The sequence below is a fragment of the Lichenostomus cassidix genome, chromosome 2 (genome assembly GCF_008360975.1).
Source record: "Lichenostomus cassidix isolate B80296 chromosome 2, HeHo_3.0, whole genome shotgun sequence".
NCBI classification, from domain to species: domain Eukaryota; kingdom Metazoa; phylum Chordata; class Aves; order Passeriformes; family Meliphagidae; genus Lichenostomus; species Lichenostomus cassidix.
Window position 1 is genome coordinate 29,639,934 of NC_139482.1, and position 25,141 is coordinate 29,665,074.

General features: G+C 34.9%; 1 protein-coding gene across 5 annotated transcripts in view; it reads right to left on the minus strand.

Moving 5' to 3' along the window:
• Window positions 1–3,058: 3,058 nt before the first annotated feature.
• Window positions 3,059–25,141, minus strand: part of SNX13 (sorting nexin 13) — a 112,283-nt gene continuing 90,200 nt past the window's right edge. For 4 of the 5 annotated variants that reach the window (XM_085050858.1, XM_085050856.1, XM_085050860.1 and 1 more), the window contains 11 exons: window positions 24,579–24,616; window positions 21,094–21,163; window positions 18,343–18,515; window positions 15,822–15,929; window positions 14,964–15,074; window positions 13,495–13,656; window positions 12,221–12,292; window positions 10,221–10,366; window positions 8,360–8,428; window positions 7,096–7,208; window positions 3,059–6,612 (listed from right to left, as the gene is read on the minus strand). In XM_085050858.1, the coding sequence (XP_084906984.1) occupies window positions 6,365–6,612; window positions 7,096–7,208; window positions 8,360–8,428; window positions 10,221–10,366; window positions 12,221–12,292; window positions 13,495–13,656; window positions 14,964–15,074; window positions 15,822–15,929; window positions 18,343–18,515; window positions 21,094–21,163; window positions 24,579–24,616 (1,310 nt within the window). In that variant the 3' untranslated portion in view covers window positions 3,059–6,364. The remainder of the gene's footprint in view (window positions 6,613–7,095; window positions 7,209–8,359; window positions 8,429–10,220; window positions 10,367–12,220; window positions 12,293–13,494; window positions 13,657–14,963; window positions 15,075–15,821; window positions 15,930–18,342; window positions 18,516–21,093; window positions 21,164–24,578; window positions 24,617–25,141) is intronic. The other variant, XM_085050857.1, reaches the window with a different exon arrangement.

The window sequence follows — 25,141 nt, forward strand, 5'->3', positions numbered from 1 at the left end:
AGCAGTTCGCAAAGACTAGGCAGTTTATTTGGAGAGTACTTCTCTTCATCTGTGATAAAACCTACAAATAGCTAATGGGAAAGAAAACCAGTATTGCATGTGATATAGTATTTCTCTGATGTGAAATGCTCAATACAAAATGTGTAAGTCTCAGAAGTACACATGTACACAATAGTAGGGATGCCCAAAAATATAAATTATACTGCAAAAATAAATTATTTACTGTCTAATTTGTATAAACAGTGTAAAAGCTTTAAGTATTGCAATGGGATGTTGACAGAGGTTTTGTTTAAGTTTTCAAAATAAATCTGAAGTTGAGAGATTTCTGACTCACCTCAAGTTTTCTTCTGCAGTACTTTCTTTTCAGTTTATTCAATTCTCTAAGCTAATGAACTAAGTGAGAATATTGTACTTCACACACTGTTGCTAAATCAGTACAAAATTTTACTGTTTTCAATGAAATGGGTTAAAGGACCCACTATGAGAGCCACTTTGTGAGTTTAGTAAATGACCACTTGACTTGGTATCAAATAAATCATCAGTACAAAAGTTTCCAATTAAAATAATTTTTAAAGTTATTATTCTTAATAATTGTAATTATTACTTAAAAATCTTATTATTATCACTTCCTATGGATTCTCTTCAGTTGTGGTCCACAATACTAGAAGAAAAACATTATGACTGTCACTCCAAAACCAGCTACACTCAGTCCACCTACAAAACCAGCCATCTACCCAGTATTACCACACTTGTTAGGCTCAGGATGACACACCCTCTAAAGACCACAATATTCTTGGCAATACCACTGACAGAAAGTAAAAAAGGTGGATTCTGCAGCAAGGGGAATGGCACAAATGTTTGTGTGTGGAATCACTTGGCATCACTCAGGTGCTTCAGCAAGCTCTTTCACTGGTGACAACTCCGTATCTTGGTTCTACACAACCCTTGTCAGTAACACATTTCTACAGGCTGCACTTGCCTCATTAACAGAATGGTGAGGCTCCAACCCATGCAGAGGCATTTCCCACAACTACTCACTGCTAGCCAGAGCACCACTTAGAACCTACATGTAATAAGAAGAAAACTAACATACTATCAGATACACAGGAGAACCATGAGCCCATGTTTCCTTTACATGGTAATGCATAAAGTCAGCAAAATTGGTGAATTTCCAAATGCAGGACATCCCGGTTTCATTTCTGCACTGATACAATTCCCCAAGACAGAAGAAAATTGAATGGAACTCCCATCCTTTTTTTCCCAGATGCCTGTGTTTTTACATTAGATATAAGCATGGTTTGTTTGTTTGCAGAAATAATGTTCAGGATTAATGGGAAGCTGGTGTTTTAAATCAACACAGATAACATTCAATTGACTAAGATGTGAAACTAATTCTTTAAACAGACTATAAAGGAATGTTTTGTATGAAGTCCTTAAAAACAGACACATTGTCTTTGATAATCACATTCCAACTTCACCATTGCACTGAAAAATAACAAAACTGTAGCTTGCTAAGGGGAGATGACATCTGCAAAGTTTTGTACTTACCCCAATACAGGCTGGCTATTTTCAGAAAAAGAACTAAAACGGGTGAAACTCTGGCTTTTCTGTGCATGGAATTACCAGGCAACTTGCAGAACCATCTTATTACATGTTACAAATTAAGAAGAAAGTTCCCAATTTAAATAATTTTGAGACTCTCTTCCCTAAAGCTCCTGAAAGTTGATAACAGAAAAATTTCATCATTATCTCTCTGTTTATTTCAGAAGTAACATGTTTCCAGGGCTCAAGATGAGAAAATTCAGCACAAAACCTCAAAAGACTACTTTGGGCTCGTGTTTTATGGTCAGAAAGAACAATACAATTTTTGAAATCTACATTCCTTGTTTTCATTTAGTAGGTCTTGATTGCCAACAAACTCAATATAATCTTGTCCTCTACTTAAGTCCAACCTCAGAATTAATTCACATGCTAGTCCAATTCTAAAATGCCAAGTGAGAATTCCAGTTAGCCCTTACTAAACCAGGTATCAAATTATTTAACTGGCCCAAGCAGATTATCCCAAGCCCAACACGACATAGTAATTTAGAGACATGGCAAATATCTCAAATAACTGGGAAACAGTTATTTGAGCTTTCTGAACGCAAGAGTAGTCCAATGTATTCTGGGGAGGACACACTGTAGTGGCACAGATGTTTCAAGTGTTTACTAAAGCTTACTTTCTTCTGAAAAATTTAAGAAAAGTGAACTAATTGTTTTCAAGATAAAATTTCCCCTCCTTCAAGAGATAAATTATGGAATTTGTAGTTAAGTCAGGGAAGACTGATGCTGACTACTGAACTGCACAAAAACTTTAGCCATTACACTGCACCAGACATCAAAACTATCATTAAATAATCTGATATACTGAAGATTTAAATAAGCCACAGACACATATAACCCTTAGTTATGAAAGGAAAGATATTTTAAAAGATTGTTTTAAAAATAAGATTATGGAGGATATTTTTGCCATAAAATTACCCTAGGGTAACAGGTTCAACAAATAAGAACTTCCAATCAGCTAGTAAAATTCCTGATACGTGTCTATATCCTGTAGCAAGAGTGTGGGTTAGAGAAAGTAGTAAACACTTTACTCAAGGGTCAAAGAACTAACATCTCTCTAGCTGAGGACATCTTTTTGATGAATGTGAAACAGCTGGAATAAATACATCAAGGGTAACAATCATGATCCCATGGCAGATCCAGCTGCTGCAAAAATAAACCCAGGGGAAAAAGCCAGAGTAAAAAAACCTGTAACAATATAAACCCCCTCTCCCTCCACATCATACAATCACATTGTTCTGCTAAGTCTTTTTAAAATACAGGACTCCCTGCAAACACTGGTCAAAAATGAATGTAGAGATTAATTTGTTAGAGGCAAACCCAGTATATAACATGTTAAAAAAAATTTAAAAATCAAATAATGGTTGTTTTATTTAAACAGCAATAATTTTGTCTTTAGTGATCTTTCATACCTGCTAGTGAGAAAGTTATTTGAAAAATAAAAGGAGACTCATAGTAATCCTGTTAATACTTTATTAGTGTAATTTTTTTAGCTTTCTATTGGACAGAACATAAATGCAAACTCCAAAAAAAATTCAGAGTCCTCTGCCATTCAGTAGAAGTGACCATGGCAGCCCATTTCATGTTCATTCTTTGTTACGGAAACGAGAGGAGGGGGAAGGGAGGGGAAAAGCATCAATAGAACAATTAGGCACACAGCTGACACTTACTGTACAATGATATGCACAAGTAATTTATAACAGCTCTATTTATGAGATGTGTTCTTCAGATTCTTCCCTTGTAATAGATGAGCTTTGCTCAGGAGAGCAAGGATCATTGAGAACAAAGGAATTAACAAAGGAGTAACGAGTAAGACTTTTAAAACAAGTCCTTAAATAAACTAACATAACAACAGAATGCAAAATTGTTCAGCTGAGAAGACATTTTTAACCTAGACTTCAGAACATTAAAAATTCCTTTATTTTACAGCTATTCAAATACACATGCATTAAATGAAAATATTGCACAAAATTAAAATTTAGATTGTGGAATTTATATAGTTTCATTTTGGTACACATTCTGGTAGCACTTAAAATTTACTGTTTAGTTCTAGCAAACACCAGCAGCACAAGCTTGAGGATGAACCAAATGAAAAATTCAATTGCTCATTTTCTCTTAAAAATAATTAAGGCTAAAACAAGTGCATTTGTTGACAATGGCACAATTTTCAGCGGCCAGTCACAGCACCCAAAGGCCAGAAGATACACCCAGACACTTAAGTGCTGTATATTAACATTCAGTTTTGGAAACTTCCTAGGATAATAGGCTGCATGGGTTGGCAGGGTGGGTACTTTAAACCGTCAACAGGAAAACTTTTTAAATAAAGATACAGACAAACTCGCTTTAACAAAAAGTACTTATTTCTGATGGTTCTTGCCAGCCAACAGGCACCACTAAATTAGGAAGCCACATTCTGTAATTAAATACAGAAGACAAAACTTCAATACATATATACATATGCACACATGCGTGTATAAATGTGTGTATAGGTATATGTAATAAACTCATTAAGTAAAATTACTAATAAGCACGGTGTATTATGTTCAGTTCACATTCCTAGAGATATTATTTTATTTTTGTACAGAAATGTACCAGATAACTAAAAAAAAAAAGCCAAATTTGTATATTATCACTATTCTCTTGAAATTTTTCACGGTACCTACAGATAGATAAAAGGTTCCACAGATTTGACAAAACAGTATTTGAACTTCCCACTTTGATACTGCTTAACAAATTCAGTGACTTAAAAGACATAAGTTAGATTTGGTAGGATTAATGAGATATTTACTGTATCGCCAAGAACAACTGCTGAATGATCTTTCATCAGTCAGACATCAGTTATGCTTGAGCACCCTGACATCAGAGGAAGATACAGGCATGTAAACAAGAGGAGCTGGCTATGCTGATTACTTCACACAGAACTCAAGAATTCTGTTAAATTCAAAAGCATTTAACCATCACACTTCTACAGAACCTGCAGAGAGGAAGGGAGAGGGGTTCTTCTATATTTACCAAGTTGTCTTCCTAGGCATTACAAAAGAAAGGGATTTACTTTACAGCATTTAGTTCTGCAATAAAGAAAAAAAAACAAGTGCACTTGAGCCCATGCATACTGTATGAGAATGTTAACAGTACAATATGATCATCATTAAGTAGTATGATAAAAGGCTACATTTCATTAACAGAGTCCATGAGAAAAATTATCTATATAGAGGTGTCAGTCAATTTAACAAGGTCCTTTGAGAGCTTTCTATCTTCTCTCAGAACGCTTTCATCAAAGGTCTATGTTTCTCTCTTGCATAAAAGGACCATTTGTTCCCATTAAGACACAAATTACTACAAGGATCCTTGGGATCCTTGATCCATAGCTGTATCTTACCCTGTGTTTAGCATTCAGAAAAAAAGGGACTCTACCTTCTATTCACTCAAGACAGTAGTGCTCAAACAGTCAGGGACTATGAAAAAGAAAACACAAACTGAGATATGCTGTGGCCAAACAGGATTTTTCAGATGTTACTGTATTTTTAATTGGACAGAACTTCTTCAATGAAACTAAACAGATGGATGTGGGGCCTTGATGTCAAATTTTTATTAAAATTTTACACTATGCAAAAAATAAAAAAATTATTTAAAAAAATATTGTAGTTTTATTTCCTTTTTATTTTCATATATACACTGAGATGCATTCAGAAATTTCCAAGTGTTTGCATATGACTAATGAAATCTTTTACCTGTGAGGAACCAAGTAATTCTAACATTTTTCCATATGAGGCTTACACACTAGAAAGTAAGGAATCTTTCAATTAAGTAGGACATAGTCTTTCACATCCCAAAAATGTTCCAGATTTTAGTGGGGAGTTGTGTGTAGACTGTGTCTTAGTGCAATTTCCTCATCTTCTAACACAGTATCTATCTGTTTGAAACATATATCCCTTTCCTTCTACAACTATTGACTTATGTTCCAACAGACCAACTGAACATAAATACGATGCTCCTTCTCCACTGAAGTTACATGCAAAATGCATGCCAGATGCTGTAAGAGCAGCATACGGCCCTTAAAGCTACAGAATAATCAGAATAAAGGGTTTGTTTCTACTGCACCTCTGCTTTTACTACAACCCCCATTAGATATAAGGTTAGTTTAATTTTCAAAATATGAAAGGTGATGCAAATGTGGCATAAAGGCCACCTTACCTCAACTTTTATTCAATACATGTACTTTTATGATGGGGCTATAGCTATTTCTCCCCTCTCCTATGAACCTGCTATTCCAGAGACTTTTTTTCCGGTTAACTCAGCCTTTACAGGAATGTTAAAATAGCCCTACAGAGCCTCAATAGTCGTAACATAGAACAATTCCACCTGACTCTCACACATTGCACTATCTCCCAGTGCCAAAACACCCCTTTCTTCAATTGTAACCATAGTTGTGCTTTACTTGAACAGTCTGGCACTTTTCATTGCTGGCAAAACATCGACTCAGGAACGGAAGGGATCAGCATTCTGATATACTGGGCCAGTTTTCTTCTCAATGTTGCATGAAGACGCACCAAATCATTTAAGACACACAAACCATTCTGGTAGTGGTTGAACTACAAGTGAAGATGAGAAGATCCACAGGTCTTACAGATGCATTAATAATCTAATATGTGACACTAGAAGACTGGTGCAGAAATGACAGCATGTGAGTTTGAAGCCCCAGAGAATCTGTCCAAGTAATTAATCCTGGACAAACAAACACCAGCTTAATAGATTTGAAGTGTCACCTTTTCTGTAAAGAAGGCGCTTGAGTAGAGTGTAGTCTCTGCTTATATCTCTGCATTTGCTTTGACCTTGAATGCAGTTTGTTGAAGAGCTCAGGGAACTTATTTTGTGGAAATAAGGTTTCTAGGAATCTCTCCAGAAACACATACACCATTCTCTTATTCAGCTGACTATGCTGGAACATTTCAAAGACCCGAAGAATGCCTTTCCGTGTAGTCTCAGCACCTATGATGTGCTTCAGTTCATCTACAAAAACAGAAGTTACACAGTTTAAGCTAAATTATACTTCCATGTTTACAACAAACTCAAACTGAATGTAAGTCTTTCAAGCACTGCAGTCTGAAATCTGAATTAACAGCACCTCTACACAACACGACGAAACTAAAAGTTCTCTCACAGCAGAAAGTATTTCTGAAAATTGCTTCACTCTTACCTTATGTATGTGGAAACCATGTTTGCAGGAAATTGTACTGTTTTGGTATATATCTATTTCAGGCACTAAACTTAAATCCTCTAGTGAAATTAAATATTGGGCTGGATCTAAGAGAGTTACTGACAGTACATGTGAAAATATCCAATTCTTTAATAATTATAAACCTTTTTATTGAAATGCAGTTCATACATCAGCATTTCTTTTCAGTACTTAAAACAATCAACAAGAATACTGACATTAATTTCAGTAACAATATATGTTAAGGATTATTAGGCTTTAATCCCAGACTCACTTACCTGGCATTACCTCCAGCAATTTGGTCTTCCCCGCCACTCTTGTTCTCATTCTAATAGCTTTGTCCCTTCGCGGAACAGTCTCTGCTAAAATGCCATTTGGCCAAAAAGCATCTCTGTAACAAAAGCATATCTGTCAAAATACATAAACATTTTATCAAGTGAAAAGCTCTTTTACATCTCTCAGGGCTATCTCATAAAATAAATACAAGAAAGTAATTTGCATACAACATAACACACAAATATTAGAAGAGGGAAAAAAAAGATGAAGAAATCAAAAGCAATTGGTACAATATGCTCAACCTGTCAGTAGCTACCACATACGTTTTTAGTACAGGAACAAGATGAATTTAAATTTTAATAAAATAATGCAAATCAAAACCATTCAAATACCACCACATAGTTCTTACATAAAATAGACCTAAACCTTGCTTTTACCAGACTTTATTGCTACTGAGACTCTAGGATTATGTCTATTAGTTGCTTCATCAGAACTCTGACACCAGCAGTTAGCCTTTCAATAAGTTAAAGCTGGGAAGAAATAGCTTCAGTGTAATAGAAAGTCCACTGCAAAAGACATGCCTCTGGTCTAATAAGCTGTTTTGCCTCAGTGAAAGACTATCTTTTTTTCTGAATAAAACGTACACATTCCTACACAGTTTAATCAAAGAATAACAGAATACTTGTACAGTATTACCCTTTGGAGAATACATTACATTACTTTGACTTTCAACCCAACAAAAAAGCCCCAAACCATAGGGGAAAAAAAGTTGGTAACACTTTCTCAACACCAATGTAGAAGCCATTAAAACTTTCAGGAAATTGAAAGACAGAGTCTTTGTAGTTTCAAATTCAGACTTCATTTCCATTTTACATATCCAAAGTGAAACATTATAGCTAGGACTCTTTTAGCACTAATTGTTTGCCTTTAAAAGCAAGGCATATACATGCCTTCATCAAAGCAAGAAAACCCTTCATCACTACAGTGATAAGGTATAGCTGTACTCCAGCTGTTCTAGGCTGGTTAACAAAGAAGATTTTAAGGTAGAGAAGAAAACTCAAAAATACTTTTCTCTGTGTGACAATTGCTTTCTCTCACTTAAAATATGTAAAAAGCTTAAAATATTTAAAAATACGTCAAAATTATAATCCAACCGGTATTCTGGAGAGTGATGATAACTTCTTCATGTAAGGACAGGAAGATATATAGACACTAGACATCAACTGGTAAATACTTCATATTTGACATCTATTATAAAAGACATACCTGAAGCGTTTCACTGCATCTGCTACTTGCTCAGGAGAAGTCATCCAATCAACATGATCGACTATTTTTCTAAAATCAAAGCAACAAGTCTCTTTTTTAATTCTTAAAGCAGAGCACCCAGAAGTGAAGCATTTTAAAGAGCATTCAAGGGAAAACAAAGTATAATTTTAACTTTCTCCAACTCTGTAAGTAGGTTCTACAATACTGCACAATAGGAAGGCAAACACTGATTCTCAAGATAGAAATCCTAGGACACTGATCACTCCCTAAAGCTAAAGCTTTTTTCTTTTTTGGGTAAATATATGACAGTGAAGTTGACTGCAAAACTGCTGCTGCATCTCCCATCAGCATTAGATAACTGGTTTGCTTGTAGAGCAATCCTTTTCATTAAGCACTCTAAGTTCTGCTTCTGTAAGCAAAGGACGTACTCAGAATCTCAAAATACCACGCTTACACCAGTGTGTACATTTACTTCACAATCTTTAACAGGAGGACTGATCATTCATCAGGCCTTCATTCACCAACCCACCCACCCACCCACCCACCTCTATGTCCAAATCTAGGATGCTTATAGAAATGATATGTGCATTTGTGTATCACATAATTCCAGGATTGTTTCCCTAACCACAATTTGAATTTAGTTTTCTAAGAAACAGAAAAAGACAATTTTTCTGCAGAACGCCATTAAATCCCAAGAAATTGCCACAACAAGGTATAACTGCTGACTGGAGGAAGCCATGAGTATCTGGAATGGCCCTAAATGCAGAAGCAAAACAGTACTACAGTGATCTTTGCAATAAGGAAGCAGCAGCCTATGCACAAACTCTGCTACTTATACTACAATCTGGAAACAGCAAAAAACATTCAGAGACGCTCAACAGGTCCACATGCTCTTGGAAGCACAGTTCTTAAGACAGTTTTGAACTGGTCACAAGGAATTATTTGAGAAAGACCCAGTGCTATTTTATTACATGGTTACATTGCTACAGTTACCACAAATCTATTTGTTTAATAGTGATGATCAAAACATCATAAATATACTTGTGAAGGGTAAAAAGAAATGATCCAGTGAGGAATGTCCTTAAAAATGTAATAAGGAAGCTAATTCTCACCTGCTACAAATTAAGTTTTTGATTCATGGCACTAAATTAAAAGTAACAATGCATTGCTAAACCTGTATCTAAATTTTTTTTTTGTTGTTGGGGTTTTTTGTTCTTTATTTTTGTTTACATTTCAGAAACAAATTATTAGAAGGCAAGCCTGGAAACTGTGTATCTCTAAGCTGGGGGCAAGAAACATTACTTATTTAGCACTATTAACTGGCTTTGCATTTGCATGAATAAGAGTACATGTTAAGTACAAAAAACATGGTGGGGCCAAAACAAAGCCCGTAAGAGTCCTTCTTCTTTCCCACTTCCACCTTTTAAAGTGTGAGAGCAAAAATGTAACACTGCAACTCAGTATAATTCACATAATCTGATAGTGCCAATGTATCGTTTGTGGCACAAGAGATGTAAGCAGAAATAAGGCAGACAGTAATAAATAATATTAATAAAAAAGGTATAGTGTAAAACAGGGCAAGAAGCATCAATATTAAGTTACATTCACAGAAATGTGATGTCTTGTTATATGAAGGCCCTTTTGTAAGTTCTCTGGCATGTAAGAGTTACTGGAATTTTTCTTTCAGTAATGTTTTGTGTTTATTTCCACTGTATAACACATTTGTACTCAGTTTATTGGTTTTCTTCGAAGAGGAATGCTTGCAGATTGAAACCACAATAATGTACTAATACCAAGAAGGATGTATAGACATGCTACACAGTGTCACTCACATGACTGCTCTGTATAAGATAAACAGTACCTGTTAATTGTGTCACCATATGTTGCTCTAATAAGTTGCTGAAGCAGGTTTTTTATATTTCTTCTTAACCACTGATTTCTCTCCTTTAAATCAAAGACTTCATCCATAAGTAGGAGCATTACTCTCAGTGGAATATTGTCATCCACCTGACCACCAAGTAAAAAAACAAACAGTAAACTTTTATTTCAGTTCAAGAAAGCTATAGTTTTAGCGACTACTTCATGCATCAAATGCTTCAGCATATGCACAACCATGACAAACACTTTGCTCTGTATTTTACTGTCATATGAAATCTTTCCTCAATCTTCTATATCACCATTAGTAGCAAAGAAAGACTGAAAATATAATGGATTTTTAAAATAAGACAAATAGAAACAGCTATTTCAAAAGTCAACAGTTATTACAGAAGTTGAATAAAATCATTACATGTAAATATGTCCTAAAGAGAGACTTGATCCCTCTTATGTTGCTGTGCTTTCAACTGCTTAACAAAAACTCTGGAAGGAGCTTTTCTTAGGTACTATTTTCTTATGGATGCTAAAACCAATGACATTTCATTGCAATGAACTACCTTTTATTTAGGTATCATTGTAACCTGCATTGCTATCAAGGGCTTTTAAGCTTGAAGATTAAGAAAAGAAGTATAATTTTATTATTTAAGAGATAATGTTACACAGATTGGCCAACAAAAAACACGTTAGTATTTTTCTTCTGGTGAACTATGCAAGTATATCTTTAGATACAGCTGGAACACAGACAGTGGGTTTATATTCCAGCTGGAGATTGTACAGATCCACGGCTCACTTTTACAGTACTGCTTCTCCTATTAAAATTCCATTCAAACTGTCATATTTTTGTCTGATTTAGTGACTGTATGTTTAGTGACTGTGAGCAATGTATCTGAGATGAGCAGTTGAGAGTTTAAAGGTTTTAAAATATCTGAAATCTGATTTTCAGCACTTGATATGTTAACTTAAAAGTGATCAAGAAGTGCAACATCTAATCATTTTACAGAAGATCAATGAAATACCCACAGAGAAGCTGCTCATATACTTGAATTATATTATTTTGTTTTGCCTATGCAAAACAGAAGCTTCAGGAGTAACACAGATATTTGTAATTACAATTGAAATTACAAACTTGGGGATACAGTCTTATATAGTGAAAAATAATGGGGAAAAAGAAAATTCAGAAGAACTCAAGGAGATGTTAGCTGAATAAAAATACATTTACAAAGCCATCACAGCAGTGTACAGGGAAACAAATTGAAATGCTTTCATGTGACCGAAGAACTTGAAATGTGAAGAGCAGAACAGGTGCATAGCAAAATGCATATAATGACTGGTAATCTTAGGCTTTTCTCTCCTATTTAGAGATAAAAGGGTTTTTTTCCAATTGTTTGTACATACATGATCAATGTTTCAATCAAAACAATAGTAAAATACCATAGCTTATGATAATATCAGGAGCTTAAACTTCACTTTCAAGTTTCTAATATTACTACTTCACATATTTTAGGTGTTCACATACTAAAAGTTTGTATTCAGGAGCACATTCTGAAGGGTAATTTCACAAAAACATAACAAACACTTCTTTTGATCCATTAAACAAATGCTCCTTAAAAGGTCACATCAGAAATCAAATCCTTAAAATGCTAACTGAAATGATGCTGACAGTCTGGTACCACACTATCTTTGAACAGACATAAATAGGAGGGGGAAGAGAAAAAAAAACAAAAAAAAAGAAAGCCCCAGCCATAAAACACAGAAGTAGTACGTGCACTCTCACTGTTATTCCAGTATTGTGCAAGCCATTTCAGTGCAAGCAAAAATGTTAATTTTAAAAGGAAGTATGCAAGTTTATTTTTAAAAAGTTTAGAACTGTTTTGAGTGCCTGATATAGTGTCAGAAAACCATAAAAGTGCAGCTCAGCGCAGAATAAGTAACTCATTTGTTTCATTTTAGAGGTGTCAACTTTGAAAGGACAGATGTCAGACTCACATTGTCATCAATTGGTGCTGCAACACGGCAATGGTCAGGATCTGAATAGGTTTTCTGCATCAGAGGAGGCACCTACAAGTAAAAAGATCATGTTTATGATGGAAAAAATACCGTAGAGTATGAATAAATCAGAAAAATTTTCAACTCAATTTGGTTATGAAAATGTAAAACATTTGGTTGAAAGCCAATTGCAAAGTAATGAAGATAAATATACAGCAGTCCTTTCATCTTTCAAAACCAAAAATCAAGTCTGTAGATATTCTTGTATAGCTACCAAAATTATCAACATCTTTAAGACAAACCACATGTCATTTATCAAGGGCCTAATGCTTCAATTGAAACACACCTAAAAGGTCATATGAGACTGATATTTCTTTGGGTATTTCTTCTTAATCTTAAATCCTGCCTAATCTCTGGGCTTCCCAGAGAGTACAATTCAAATATATTGTTAATCACACACCAGGGAAAGGGAAGTTACTAGCAATGGGAAAATCCAGAGACAGTCATTTTACTCCACAAGTAATTAAAAAACTCACCAATCCCCCCAGGTCCCAATTTATTATTTCTTTTTATGGTTTAGGGGTTAATTCACTCATCTCAGTTGTTCTACATCTGCCACATGTAACTGCTTTGGTAGTACAAAATGGAACAATGCCTGACCACAGACCTTGCAGCTACACACAGGAAGAGGAAGACCAGAGAAACAAAGGCAAATTGAACATGTTCCGAAAAGTATGATTTTCATAGGACTTCCAGATTGCATGTCATGCTACCATTCCCCACCTCTAATGTATTATATTTTATGAATGTAAAAGATGAGGAAAGATGGCAGGAAAGACAGAAAGAAAATTTAATTTAAACCAGCGTTCAGCAAGGACTAAGCAGAAAAAAGGTTATCTCCTTATTCTGAGTTTCAAAATATATGGGTGTTTTTTTTTCCCTAATGGAAACAACAGATTCAGGAAATTAGCTTTATGAGAATGGTTGGCTAAAAAATAAGAAAATCAGTGAATCTCATTTTCTTCTGAAGTTACTGCATTGAATTAAGTGAAGGATAGCTAACAGTCAGTAGATGCCATTTTAAAACGTTAATAGCAAAGACCTCAATTTCTGTAGTATAATGACTGCTGAACCTTATTAAAAGGGTGCAGGTATGAAACAGATTGGTCTTCTGTTTAATGACTTGACTCTCCTACATAACATTAGTTTTAGTGAGTCAATGGTGACTCTTCTATGAATTTACTAGTATGTATTAACCACCAATATTTTCTTACCTTGAAAAATGATTGCTTTATGTCTTGTCCCAATCTCTCTGACATTTTACCCATGTTGTCTGACATTTTAGTCATTCCCTCTGCCAGGCTGTCAGGGATAGACTTGACTGCATTTGATACGTTTCTCATAGAGTTACGCAGTGGGTTTACAAATGTGTCCATCTGAAGGGGAAGATGTTTAACCAGAATTGTATAATCTATGAGGCCACTAGTATATTAATACACTATGAGAAGTATGGCACTGTTCCAGAGGACAATCATACAGAAGAACAACTCAAATTACCTAACTTCATTACAGAATGAAGAATACAGTTTTAATTTTACTTCCATTTATATTTCTCATTCCTCACAGCCCTACTGTAGCTATTTACATCTTTCAGCAGATGTTTTCCTGAGTCATTTCCATTTCCCATCCCTTGGCTTTTCTTAGCTTGAATTTATTTTCCTTTTCTTCTCCATCCAATACCATTTTTCCCTTCCAAGCTTTCTACTTCCAGATGTTTCACTTCTGCTTTCATTCTTCATCTTTGAAACATGCCTCTTTTAAACAGCACTGGAATAGTATGTATCATGGCAAGTATAATTGAAAACATAAAGCAGTTCCAAAGAAACTGTTCAAATTTTTCTTTCAGTATATACTCTAAATTCAGTCCAAACAGAGGCACAAATACTAGTGTGATGCCCTTTAAAAAGTTATGCTTAGAAAGAATCTCCTAAGTCGGAAAACACACCTTAGTCATTATATAAACCTTGATAAATATTTAACTGTTTCACTGTTAAATATTTAATGAATATAGGTAGAACAGTAACTTAAAGTGACAATAGAGTTCCAGATGCTTTTTATATCAAAATCACTAAAATTTTAGAAATGGCTACATTTGCAAAGCAGATGCCCACACAAACTAGTGAACTGAACAAAGAACCATTTGTCTGAAAACAGCTCTGGTGGCTTAACAATAAGGATGCAGAGTCCAGAGCTCTAAATTTGACCAATGACTCTGGATGGTTACACCTAAATACTTAACAGGTGCTTTTGAAGGGAAATGCCTATCATGTTTTGGGCTGAAGAATGGAAAGCATGGTACCAGCAGCAAATACAGAGTAAAGAATTGAAAAAAGAAATCAGAAGGAGTAAGACCACAAAAAAAAATATAAAAATCACAAATGTCAGACAGAAAGCAACTTGCAACAAACACAATTTTATAATAGTCTCCGTGCAATTCACTGTGTCCAATTTCAAAATTTTATTTCCTTGTCATACAAATAAATTTACCTATTATAAAAATGGTAATTTTTTGATTCCATACGCCCTCAGATACTTTGCCACTCAAAGTGCTGAAGCAACTCACTTGCAAGCTGTTTTCAAAGTGCTATATAACTCTTTAATATCAGTTGAACATGTCTGTTTAATGCAATCATTGCATGAATGAATGCTCTAGAGTTCCCTTGACAGCACAAAACATTCTTACCTTCCGTGCAAAATCCCCCTTCCCTTTGCTGTAGGCTTTATTCTCCAGGAAGTCATACACATAATGGGCTAAAGCTGGAGAAGATTTCATCATTTCAGGATTTAACAAGAGCTGAGTGAAATAATTTTTAGAAGTTATTTTAATAAATAATGAACAAGACACAATCAAAGACACCATATCTAGCAATGTATTGTTTCATTCCTAAATTTTAGTTCAACATTATGCTAGTCTCAAGATGGAAACAATGGGCTTCTCAGTAACTCCCATAATTTTAAGCACTATGGCAATTATAGCATCTCACAGAAAAATATACACCGTTATAACCACTCAAACTGTCACTTCACAGTGTCTTACTAATCATCATTTATTGTTAACATGTTCATTGACTTGGTCAACATAGTTTAGTGCTCAATGACCAGGAAGTCCCTACAAAGGACAAGGCCTGAATTCTTTTGTTTGGGCTGATGCAGGCCTTATCTGAAAAGAGGAACTGTGTGGTTTGCTACACTGCTGGAGTGGGTGCCATGGAAATCCTTATGCAACAACACAAGAGAAAGTGACCACAAACATGTGCCAGCAGGAAGAGGTCAATGGCATAAAGCTCAAAACCAACATAGCTGGAACCTCATCAGCTGAGAAAAAGCTGCGACAGAAGTGAGCGAGAATAAACCAAGACACCAAAGAAAATGCAAACTTATGAGATAGTACCAAGTTCATACGTATATTATTTAGTTTTGTGTACCACCTACAACACAGCTTTGTTTTGTATTTTTTACGGACGAAAAAAACCACACAAGCATGCTACCTCTGAAAAAATAATTCCAAGCACAGAGCTAAAAAAACCCCATAACAGCTTACCTGCAAATAAGCATTTAAATCTTTTTTCCTCTTTTCCAAAAACTCTCTGTCCATATTGTTAAATGTTTTTTTTCCAGGAAGTTTTAGTATATTTGCAAGGTTTTCAAACTAGAAAAAAAGAGAAGATTTTCTTGTTCTATTTTTAAGAGTTTCAAGTCTTCATATAAGGACATTCTATTCACCTATTCTTATATACCATCTAACAACTGACCGTAAGTTCTGCATCATGCCTGGAACTCAGAATCCTTGGAGAAGCCAAAGTGAAAGGTATGCTGTCACAAACAAATGCATGAAAATTCCCAGGAGACTATCAAGGGTAAAATTTAATTTCTGAACTTACATGTGACACTCACTTTATTTTGAAATACAGACTAATAGAGTGTGCAAAAGGCTTAGGCTCAAAGCTCATCATTATTATTTGGGATGAGGTTACTGTGATTACAAGACTATATAAAGAGTAAAGATTTTCAAGAGAACTTGTTAATCTTTCTAAAATCTCCTTCCTTTTCTATCCTTATCAAGTCTATTAAGGAAATAATTCAGCTTTTATCCCTGGAGAGATGGCAGCGCCCAGTTTACACATGGGTTACCATAACATGCTCTATATGTCATCACCTGTGCCTTTTCTCCAGGCAATGACAGTGCTTGGCACCGGTTGACATGTATTCCACTGTTCTAGTTTTGCAGAAAAATGGAAATTCCAGGGAAGCAGAAGGGAAGGAAAAGGCCTTAACACTTAATAAGGTTGAATATATTTGGTACAATGCACAAAATCAAAAGAGACAAGAACAAAACTTGAGGAATCAGGAGCATCCCCATACAGAATCCAGACTTCCTGTAACTAATACTGTTAAGGTGGCAAAGAGAGAAACCTAGGCTTTAAGAAAAAACCTGAAAACAGGCTGCATCCTTTTCTCTCTAGAAAAGACGACAACATTACAGATTTAATGATATGGATTCCATTCAGGCCCTGCAAGATCTCGCATCATTAAACTCTGGAAGGCCACGAAACTCATAAAATTTATGGTCTGTAGGAAGCACCAAAGAATAGCTCTTTACAGCTTTACAAATCCCATTCCCTTGCAAGTAGGTCACATGGGAAAATAACTGAACAGAAGATGGTCTAGTTTTTATTTGGACTCATATCTAAGCAGAAGCAATGCAAGCAACTAACAGACTATTTTAAATACAGGTATCTACTTCAAATATTAGTTATTACATGACTGACTAAAGGAACTGGTGTGAATCTACTCAGTACTCTAAGAAAAAAAAGCTCATATAGATACTTTGAACTGCTAACTTCAATTCCATTTTGGATCAACTATCTGTTTTCTCTGAAAAACAAACTGTCCCTGCACTTACTATTCATTTTAAATCAATGATTCTATCTTCTACTCCCAATACATAAATAAAAACGTCTCAGACAAGCACACAAGACATTAAGAATGTCTATTTTATTGTCAAAGCAAAAAAAACTCTTGGGAGTATCTGAGATGCCACAGTGAATGACAGAAATCTGTTTACTTTTTGCAACCTTAGTGTTCTAGGGTAACTTTTCTATTCTCTTCAAATTCAATCAGATTTAGCAACCAGATATGTCAAGCTTTTGTACTTTCAACATCTTTGCTTTTGCCATTAATTCCTACTCATTTAGAGTTATGTTTTAAATGACTGCCCTGCATCAGTAGAACATTAATTCACTGTAAGATACAGGATTTTTCAAAATACTGAATTAAAAGAAATCAATTTGAAGGAGTACAAAAACTGGTATTTCAAATTTATTGACAGCACATTAAGATCATCAGAAATTCAAAGTAAAGTCAGAGTTCGTTTATAATTAATCCAAATATTCAACACGTTTACTTTTTTATCACAGCCTTTTTAATTTTTATTACTGCTGTAACTTTAAAATGCTAACTTACGTGCACAGAATTTGCTCTCTATGACTTTCAATTCATAACAGAGTAAAGGGACATAAACTGACACTTCTGACTAGTTCAAAGGTTATGCAGTCAAATTTGACTTCTCCAAAGGCTTGGTTTAAAAGCACTTCAGCCTCCTTTAAAAAGCACCGTGTTTTCGTCATTTTTTTCATGTCATCAGGTTCTACTTTGTACCAGCTGGTGAATTACAACTCTCTATTTCTTCCTTCTTTCATTTTAGGAGGGTTAAGAGTCTGAGAATACAAGTGCAGCAGTAAAAGGCAGATTGCTAGTAGTATAGTGAAGTGCTACCAGCTCTCCCTTTTGGGACCCCACCAATTTTTAACATTCACTTAGAACCTAAATACCTATTTCCCAACCTCAGTTTTTATTTCTTAATCTCTGTGACGAATATAACTAACACATCACTGTTTGAGACTAACAGCACTTCCATACAAAGATTTTAAAGTAAAATTAAGTTGGGGGAAGAAGGGGGAGACTTTCTAAGTTCCTTTTCTTTTTCACAGAGCAATTATATAGTCATCAGTTATTCAGCTACAGAAACGTGCATCTATGAAGATTTTCATGAGATTGGTTACCTGCTCAGTGATCCTCATGTGGAAGTCATGGAAGTCACTGTAGCGTCGATATGTCTTCCACATCTCCTCACTGTTTGCATTTCGCCGGTGGACTGTGATGGCATACAGGGCATATGTCTTGCCGTGGTCATTACACACTCCTGCCACAGCATATGGGTCAGAGTCAGCATAGACTAGTAGTTTTAAAAACAAAAATAAAAAAGGAACAAACAGAAAGAAGGAAGACGAAAGGACACAAATGTGAAGTGAAGAAATGTCTGGAATGACAGACTTGAAAGACAAAAATGGACATGCAAGCAGAAGACTAAGCTATCCCTTTATCCTGAACACTTTATGATACCCTCCAAAACTTATTATGTAAACTTAAATAGAGATTAAGCAGCTTTAAAGTTAGGCAAGTTTCAATGGCATGCAAAGCATAAACAAACAGAAAAATTTTCAACTTTTAAATAGTAAATAGATATTTTTAAAAAATATTTTAACTTAAAGAACTCCAGATGGGGGTGAAATACAACTGTGAAACCAGAAGAAATTCCAGTCTGCAGAGTATTCTAATCTTATTGCAAAAGTACGCTCATCAAAAAAATCTATACATACAAGACAATGATAGCAAGCTGCAAGCATTCAGTTTTGTTACTGGCATCAGTAGTTTGTTATTAACTCAGCAGTTTGTTATTAACTCTAAAATAAAAAACACTCCCCACACTGTTTTAATCAATAGAAACTATACATACAGACACGTATGTGTACATATATATAACTTATTCTCTGTGTGCGCACACACACACATTGTATGAAAAAGATAATTCATAAATGAAAAGAACAGATATAGCTATCTGAAATAGAAGCAAACATCTTTTCTATTTCCATTAAATATTTAAGTCTTCTTGGACATTCCTCCTTCACAGAATTTTCCCAGTACAGTTTATTTCAAAACCTTTCCTTTTATTTAGAGTATAACCTGGAACCAATACTGTTTGCACCACACACCATTTAAATGCCAGTGTGTATCTTAAGTATTGAGCCAATATCCAGTACCTACAGTTTTCCAGTGGCTAGATGAAAATATTTTTAATCAAGGTCTCTGAATTCTGCTATGCATCCACATTCCATAAAATACACTTCTCCTCAGAAAATCAATTCCATCCTCTGTAGTACTTTCAGTCTTTATTTCTCTGAAGTATAATGCTTATGTCTAAACAACCAGAGAACATCTGTAGTATAGTGGCAGCTGCTGCCAATGCAAGAATTCCATACTAGGAAGGTTAAGAGCAGGCACAAAGCATCTTGTCTTTGCCATCTACCCTCTAAAAGAAGAATGTTGAGCGCTGAACCCCCAAGGGAAAGAGCAGGCAGTCAGGATGGTGCCAAAAGACTGCCCAGAGAGCAAAGCCAGGAACCTCCAGCCCCACAGCTGCTGCACAAGTTCTGTCCTCTACATTCACATTGACCACTTGGCCCTCCAGCCACCAGACCAGAACTCAGGGGCATAGCTAAGTGGCACCTTTAGGAGAACCACTTCAGGCAGAAAAAGAAAGAAATTGTCCTGCTGCCCCTTATGTCATAGCCTCTTAATTAGTATTTATTTTGCAACCCAAGACAATGTGAATCCTGAAACACACAAAGATAATCCTGTTTGTATATGAGCCTCAAGCACAGCAAAGGCTAGTAACTGCCAGATGAAAAGAATCTGCTCACAGATGCAATTTAATATTATCTTGCAATTTGAACCTGTACATATCCCCTGTTACAACTGGAGCATTATGGATTCACAGAGCCAGGATGATAGCTATCAACACACATTGCCATCAAGATGATAAATTTTACAATTTGTGTGGTTCTAACTTTACCTTTTCTTCTTAGGTCAAAACAATGAAACTTCTAAGATTAATTCAGAAAAAAAGTATCACATGGCATTTTAATAAAAAAGCAGAATTTGATTCTTAACTTTCAACTTATTTTCCCCTTTCTCTGAAGACTGACTACCATGACACTTGGATTGCACACTGCTCTCACACTGAATTGGAATAAGTTTAATTAAAATGTAAAGTATCTGAATACTTGCTGACAGCTCATGTGTCCACTATATAAATGCATATATGTAAAAGCCCATTGCATAGGAAAATCTACCAAAAAAGGTATCTGAAGGTCACTTCACAATTTAATTACCCAATGCAATCTCATTTAACTGGAGTATTTGCAATAACAGCTGAGATTTTTTCGTTATTTACTCTCAAGCAATAAAGAAAAGTAATTTCTTTCTACACAAAGTTTTTTAAAAGAAGGTAACCAAAAATGCCACCACTATTAAGTTACAGGAGTCACTTCCTTAAAAAAAGTCAGTAAGGAAGCACAAAGAATAAGGGAAAAATATTAAACAATGAGAATTAGACAAGAATTATAATTCTGCAACTAGGGATAGCTTTCAGAATTTCTTTAAATAATTGCTAAAATAAATTCTACTCAATAGTAAGTTTAATGAATGATTCTCCATAGATAAAAGTAGTAATAATAATAATACTACCATAAACAACAAAAATTAAATCACCTTTTAAGCACAGATATATAGCCTGTGACCTGGAGAACAAATACTGTAAAGATTTCCATTAGGATTTAATGGAAAATATGAATTCAAATGTTTTATGAGGTCAAAAAAAAGGAGACAATTAGGATTTCAAGGGCCTGTAATATTAAAAACTCAAAATAAATGATAGAAAACAAGTAAGGAGACATCATAACAGATTCACTTACCAGTATCTGAGATGTATGCATGGAGCTGAACTGTCTCATCAGATGGGACATTTGATAGGTCATCTAAGGACTGCATGGTGGGGGAGATATGGCAGAAGGAAAAAGTGGGCAAAAAAGACCAAGATCAGAAATACATCTTATTTGTGATGCATTTTCATAAATCTGTACAACTTTTAAACTTTCAGTTCAGTACACTAAAAAGAGCTTAGTGCACTGTAACAATGCAGGTGTTTGTACTACTTGGTTACCAAAGCCTTTCCTTTGCAGAGTATAGGGCCTGCATTTCCCCTACCATTTTCACACAGTTTTGTGACCACTCATATTTGATCAAACATATTTACCACTTTAGTTTATATCTCAACTCTAATGGAAGTACAACTATAAATGGTCTTTTACTGACCATTAGAAAAAACCACCAAAACCAGAAAACCTCCCCAAAAACTGGGGAGAGAGAGATGTTGTGGAATAGATCTTTTCGTTTTATTTATACCATTCTGTTTTCTTTCAAATGTCTTTAAGCACTACACAAAACTTAGAGTGCAGGAGAAACTCGAAGTTTTTCTGCTTTAGGTCAAAAATAACAGTCAATATTTTTCTCAGGAATATTTTCTGTCATAAAAAATTAACACGTACATCCTCAGCTGGTTTTTGTGCTATCTGCATATTTTATAATAACTGGGATCAACAGAAGCCTAAGAGGTCTTTTAGAGAAGTCTTGTTTATAGTTAAAGTTAATAGATCTGATTACTAAGATTTAACATAATAAAAGCTCTCCAAGATTGTTGAAAGACTTACATACACAAATGAAAGAAACAGAGGATAGCGCACTGCACATCCTAATCATGAATTAAGAGATTGAAAAAAAAAAAAGAAAAAAATAAAAGTTTGCACAGGCAACTGGGATCCCAGGTACTTTACATATTTTAGCCCAGAACTCGAAAATTCTCCAAAGAAACATATTCAGAATGAATACCGCTATCTGCTAGCTTTTATGATTTAATGGAGCCTGTTTAATAGGGACTTACCACAAAAAGTTACCTAGAATGGGACTTACTGGTAAGCAGTGCCACACCTGTATCAAACTAAAACCTCTACCTACATCAATTCAGTTTCTGAATCTCCTCTGTTTCCTTAAACATAGTACAATATATGTGATTACAATCAAAAGATAAGTTGGACTTGAAAACATGAATTATTTAAAGACTCTGCTCTTGTCCCTTCTTCACCTGGATTTTTATCAACTCCACAGTATCCCAACATAACACTCCACCTCCTTCCTCCTCTAGCTCTCTCCAAAGAATGGCTCTTCTCTGCCTCAACTACCTCAATCAGTGTCTGCCGAAATGTCTATCACAGAAGGTGAAGGAAATAACATTTCTGTTATCAAGTCTACATACCGAAAAGGTAGCTTAAAAGTGTCTGAATAACATGTGTTACAGTAGGGGGACTCCTGGATATCTTAATGATACAGCTTGTAGACTTACAGTATTCAGCTTGCAGACTTATAGTATTAAGGTCCCACACTGAGAAAAGGTAGAAGAAAGAAAAGCCCATTTGGAAAATCTGTTTTGCCACTGCTTGCTGTAGAGTGCTAAAAGTTTATGCCTGTCAAACGGTAGAACAGATGAATTTATGTACAAATATTTTGACAGCAGACATCATCTTTACCTCAAGAATTCCCCAATCTATAAATTACTGGATGCTGGAGAGTATACTGGTAAAGTATCACCGTAAGTGGGCTGTTCCTTGAATCTTTATACTTGCTTTCAGTCACTGCTGGCCACAGGAGTCCAACTTAGTCTGTTTTGAGCAAGTCCCTTGGACAGCAAGGATGCTGTAAGGTGTGCTGCTCTATAATGTAGTGTCCAATTTAGGATCAGAATATCTCCTGAGACTGGCTAACAGCAGACACTTGTGGAAGCTTGGATAAATTGCTTGATAGTCTCAAAGCTCTAGGATTTGATTATCAATAAGAGGGAAAGAAGAGAAAGTAACTGGCAACTGCCCAAGTGTTTTGTTTGTTATGAAATACTGACATTAAGGTATTGTGGGTTTTTTTAAGACACAGCTATTTCTTGTTTTCCTGTTTCCCTTCATCGTCACTCAAGGTCAGTTTTCTTTGTGATAACTGAATGGGTTCAAGCTGACATACGCTAATGCTGCCAAAAGTTCAACCCAGCCACTTCTGCTGCCCTTGAAGGTCTTGGATAGGTAACACCTGTGTAACTCCTTCAGTTTACTAAAACCAAAGATCCCATTATGGATCTTTCAGAGGAAATCTGCAGGAGTCTGTAAGTATTTACAATGGTTTTATACTCCCAATATGTGACCTACTGATTTAATATAGTAGACTAATGTATCAAATCAAAAGGCAGAAATTAAGATATTTTTGTAAAACAATCTTTCCTCAAAACAGTTTTGTGCCTCTCTTCCAAATTCTTCCAGTGAAAGTATGAGCTGCAGAAAATTTATTTTATAATAGAAACTTTAGGAAACAACTGCTGTGGCAAGGCACTATACAACAACAATTAATACAAGTAAATGAAAAGGTTGAAACTTGAACAGATAACATAACAGACATACTTTTAATATGAACTAATATCTCTGCCATTAGATATATTCACAGGAACACAAGTTAATTAAAAGCCTAAAAATACCACATCACAATCCAATTTTATTTAATACATTGTCATTAGCTACAAGTACAGAAATTCCCTGACCTTTGCAGTAACCTTTCCAAGGTCTATTTTTCTTATATAACAGACTAACATAAGTCAGCTAAACTATGTGTACAGAAATTTACTCTTGACATGGAATTCAGCCAGCAAAAACTAATCTACCAGTATTTGAACACCTGTAAAAGCACTGAACACCCTGAACAATATGGACTATAGGAAAGTAAAAGTAGTTCTGCATAAAGAGAAATTTATTGTGCATTTCTGCTAGAATGTTTTTAACTGTTTATAATAAATAGAGTATTTTATAAATACCCTTGTCACAACAAAAACAAAAATCATTAATTTGAACAGTCCCATGCAAATACCTATTTTTATTGCAACAGTGCTTGATAAAGACTCTAGGACTTTCTAACTTAGCTTGGAAAGTCACATGAAGCGAAGCAGCAAATAACCACTAGCCAGATGAGCGGCCACAATAAGAATTCCTCATCCATAAAATATAACTCTGACATGTCAGAACATTATTAGAAAGAGTACTTAAAAGACATTTGAAAGATCTTTTAAAAAGATTAGTCAGTTAAAAGACTCTTATGAAAAGTTACCAGAATTGTATGTAAATTCGTAAAAAATATGGCTAAATTAAGTTTACTCTTAGAGTAAAAATTTACGTGTTTCAATTTGTTCAGTAAGTTTTTCAGAAATTAAACTGCAGTGAAATAAAACCTGTAATGTACATAAGTTAAACTTTTTTATAATACTTTCTCTACTGTTGAGACAAAAAAAAAATTAAAAAACCCAAGCACTTACCAAATTTATGCTGCCAGTAGGAGACCCATTAAAAGACTCTGGGAGTGGTGAGGAAAAGGAAAGGAAAAAACAGGTTAGAAGATTCTCCCCTATTGTAGGGCCACACATAAATAACAATGCATGCACAAAACATTATGGAAAACAAAGGCAAACAGTAGCACTGGGCAAAATGTTGCATGCAACATGCAAGTGTTTCAAATTTCCAATAAAGACACCTAAAGAAATGTAAGTTTACAAAGATAGAGATCCTAAATAAATACTTCAGATAACGTTTTTTAAAAGTTTATATCCACACATGATACTGCTTCAGTAAGGAGCTATTTTAACAATGAAAAGAATTTCCACTGGATTTGTAATTCAGTTAACAAGAAAAATGACTTTATTGGCTTTAAAAAGCCGCATCTCCTATGTATTTTCAACTTCTACTTCCAGAGAAGAGCATAGTTATGTATTAAAAGAACCCAGCATATTGAAGAGCTTAAAATATTTTTAAGAAAAGGTAGAATGGAAGAATCGCGTATTTATTTTAGTGACAAACTTGTTACCAAGACTTGACAAGAATT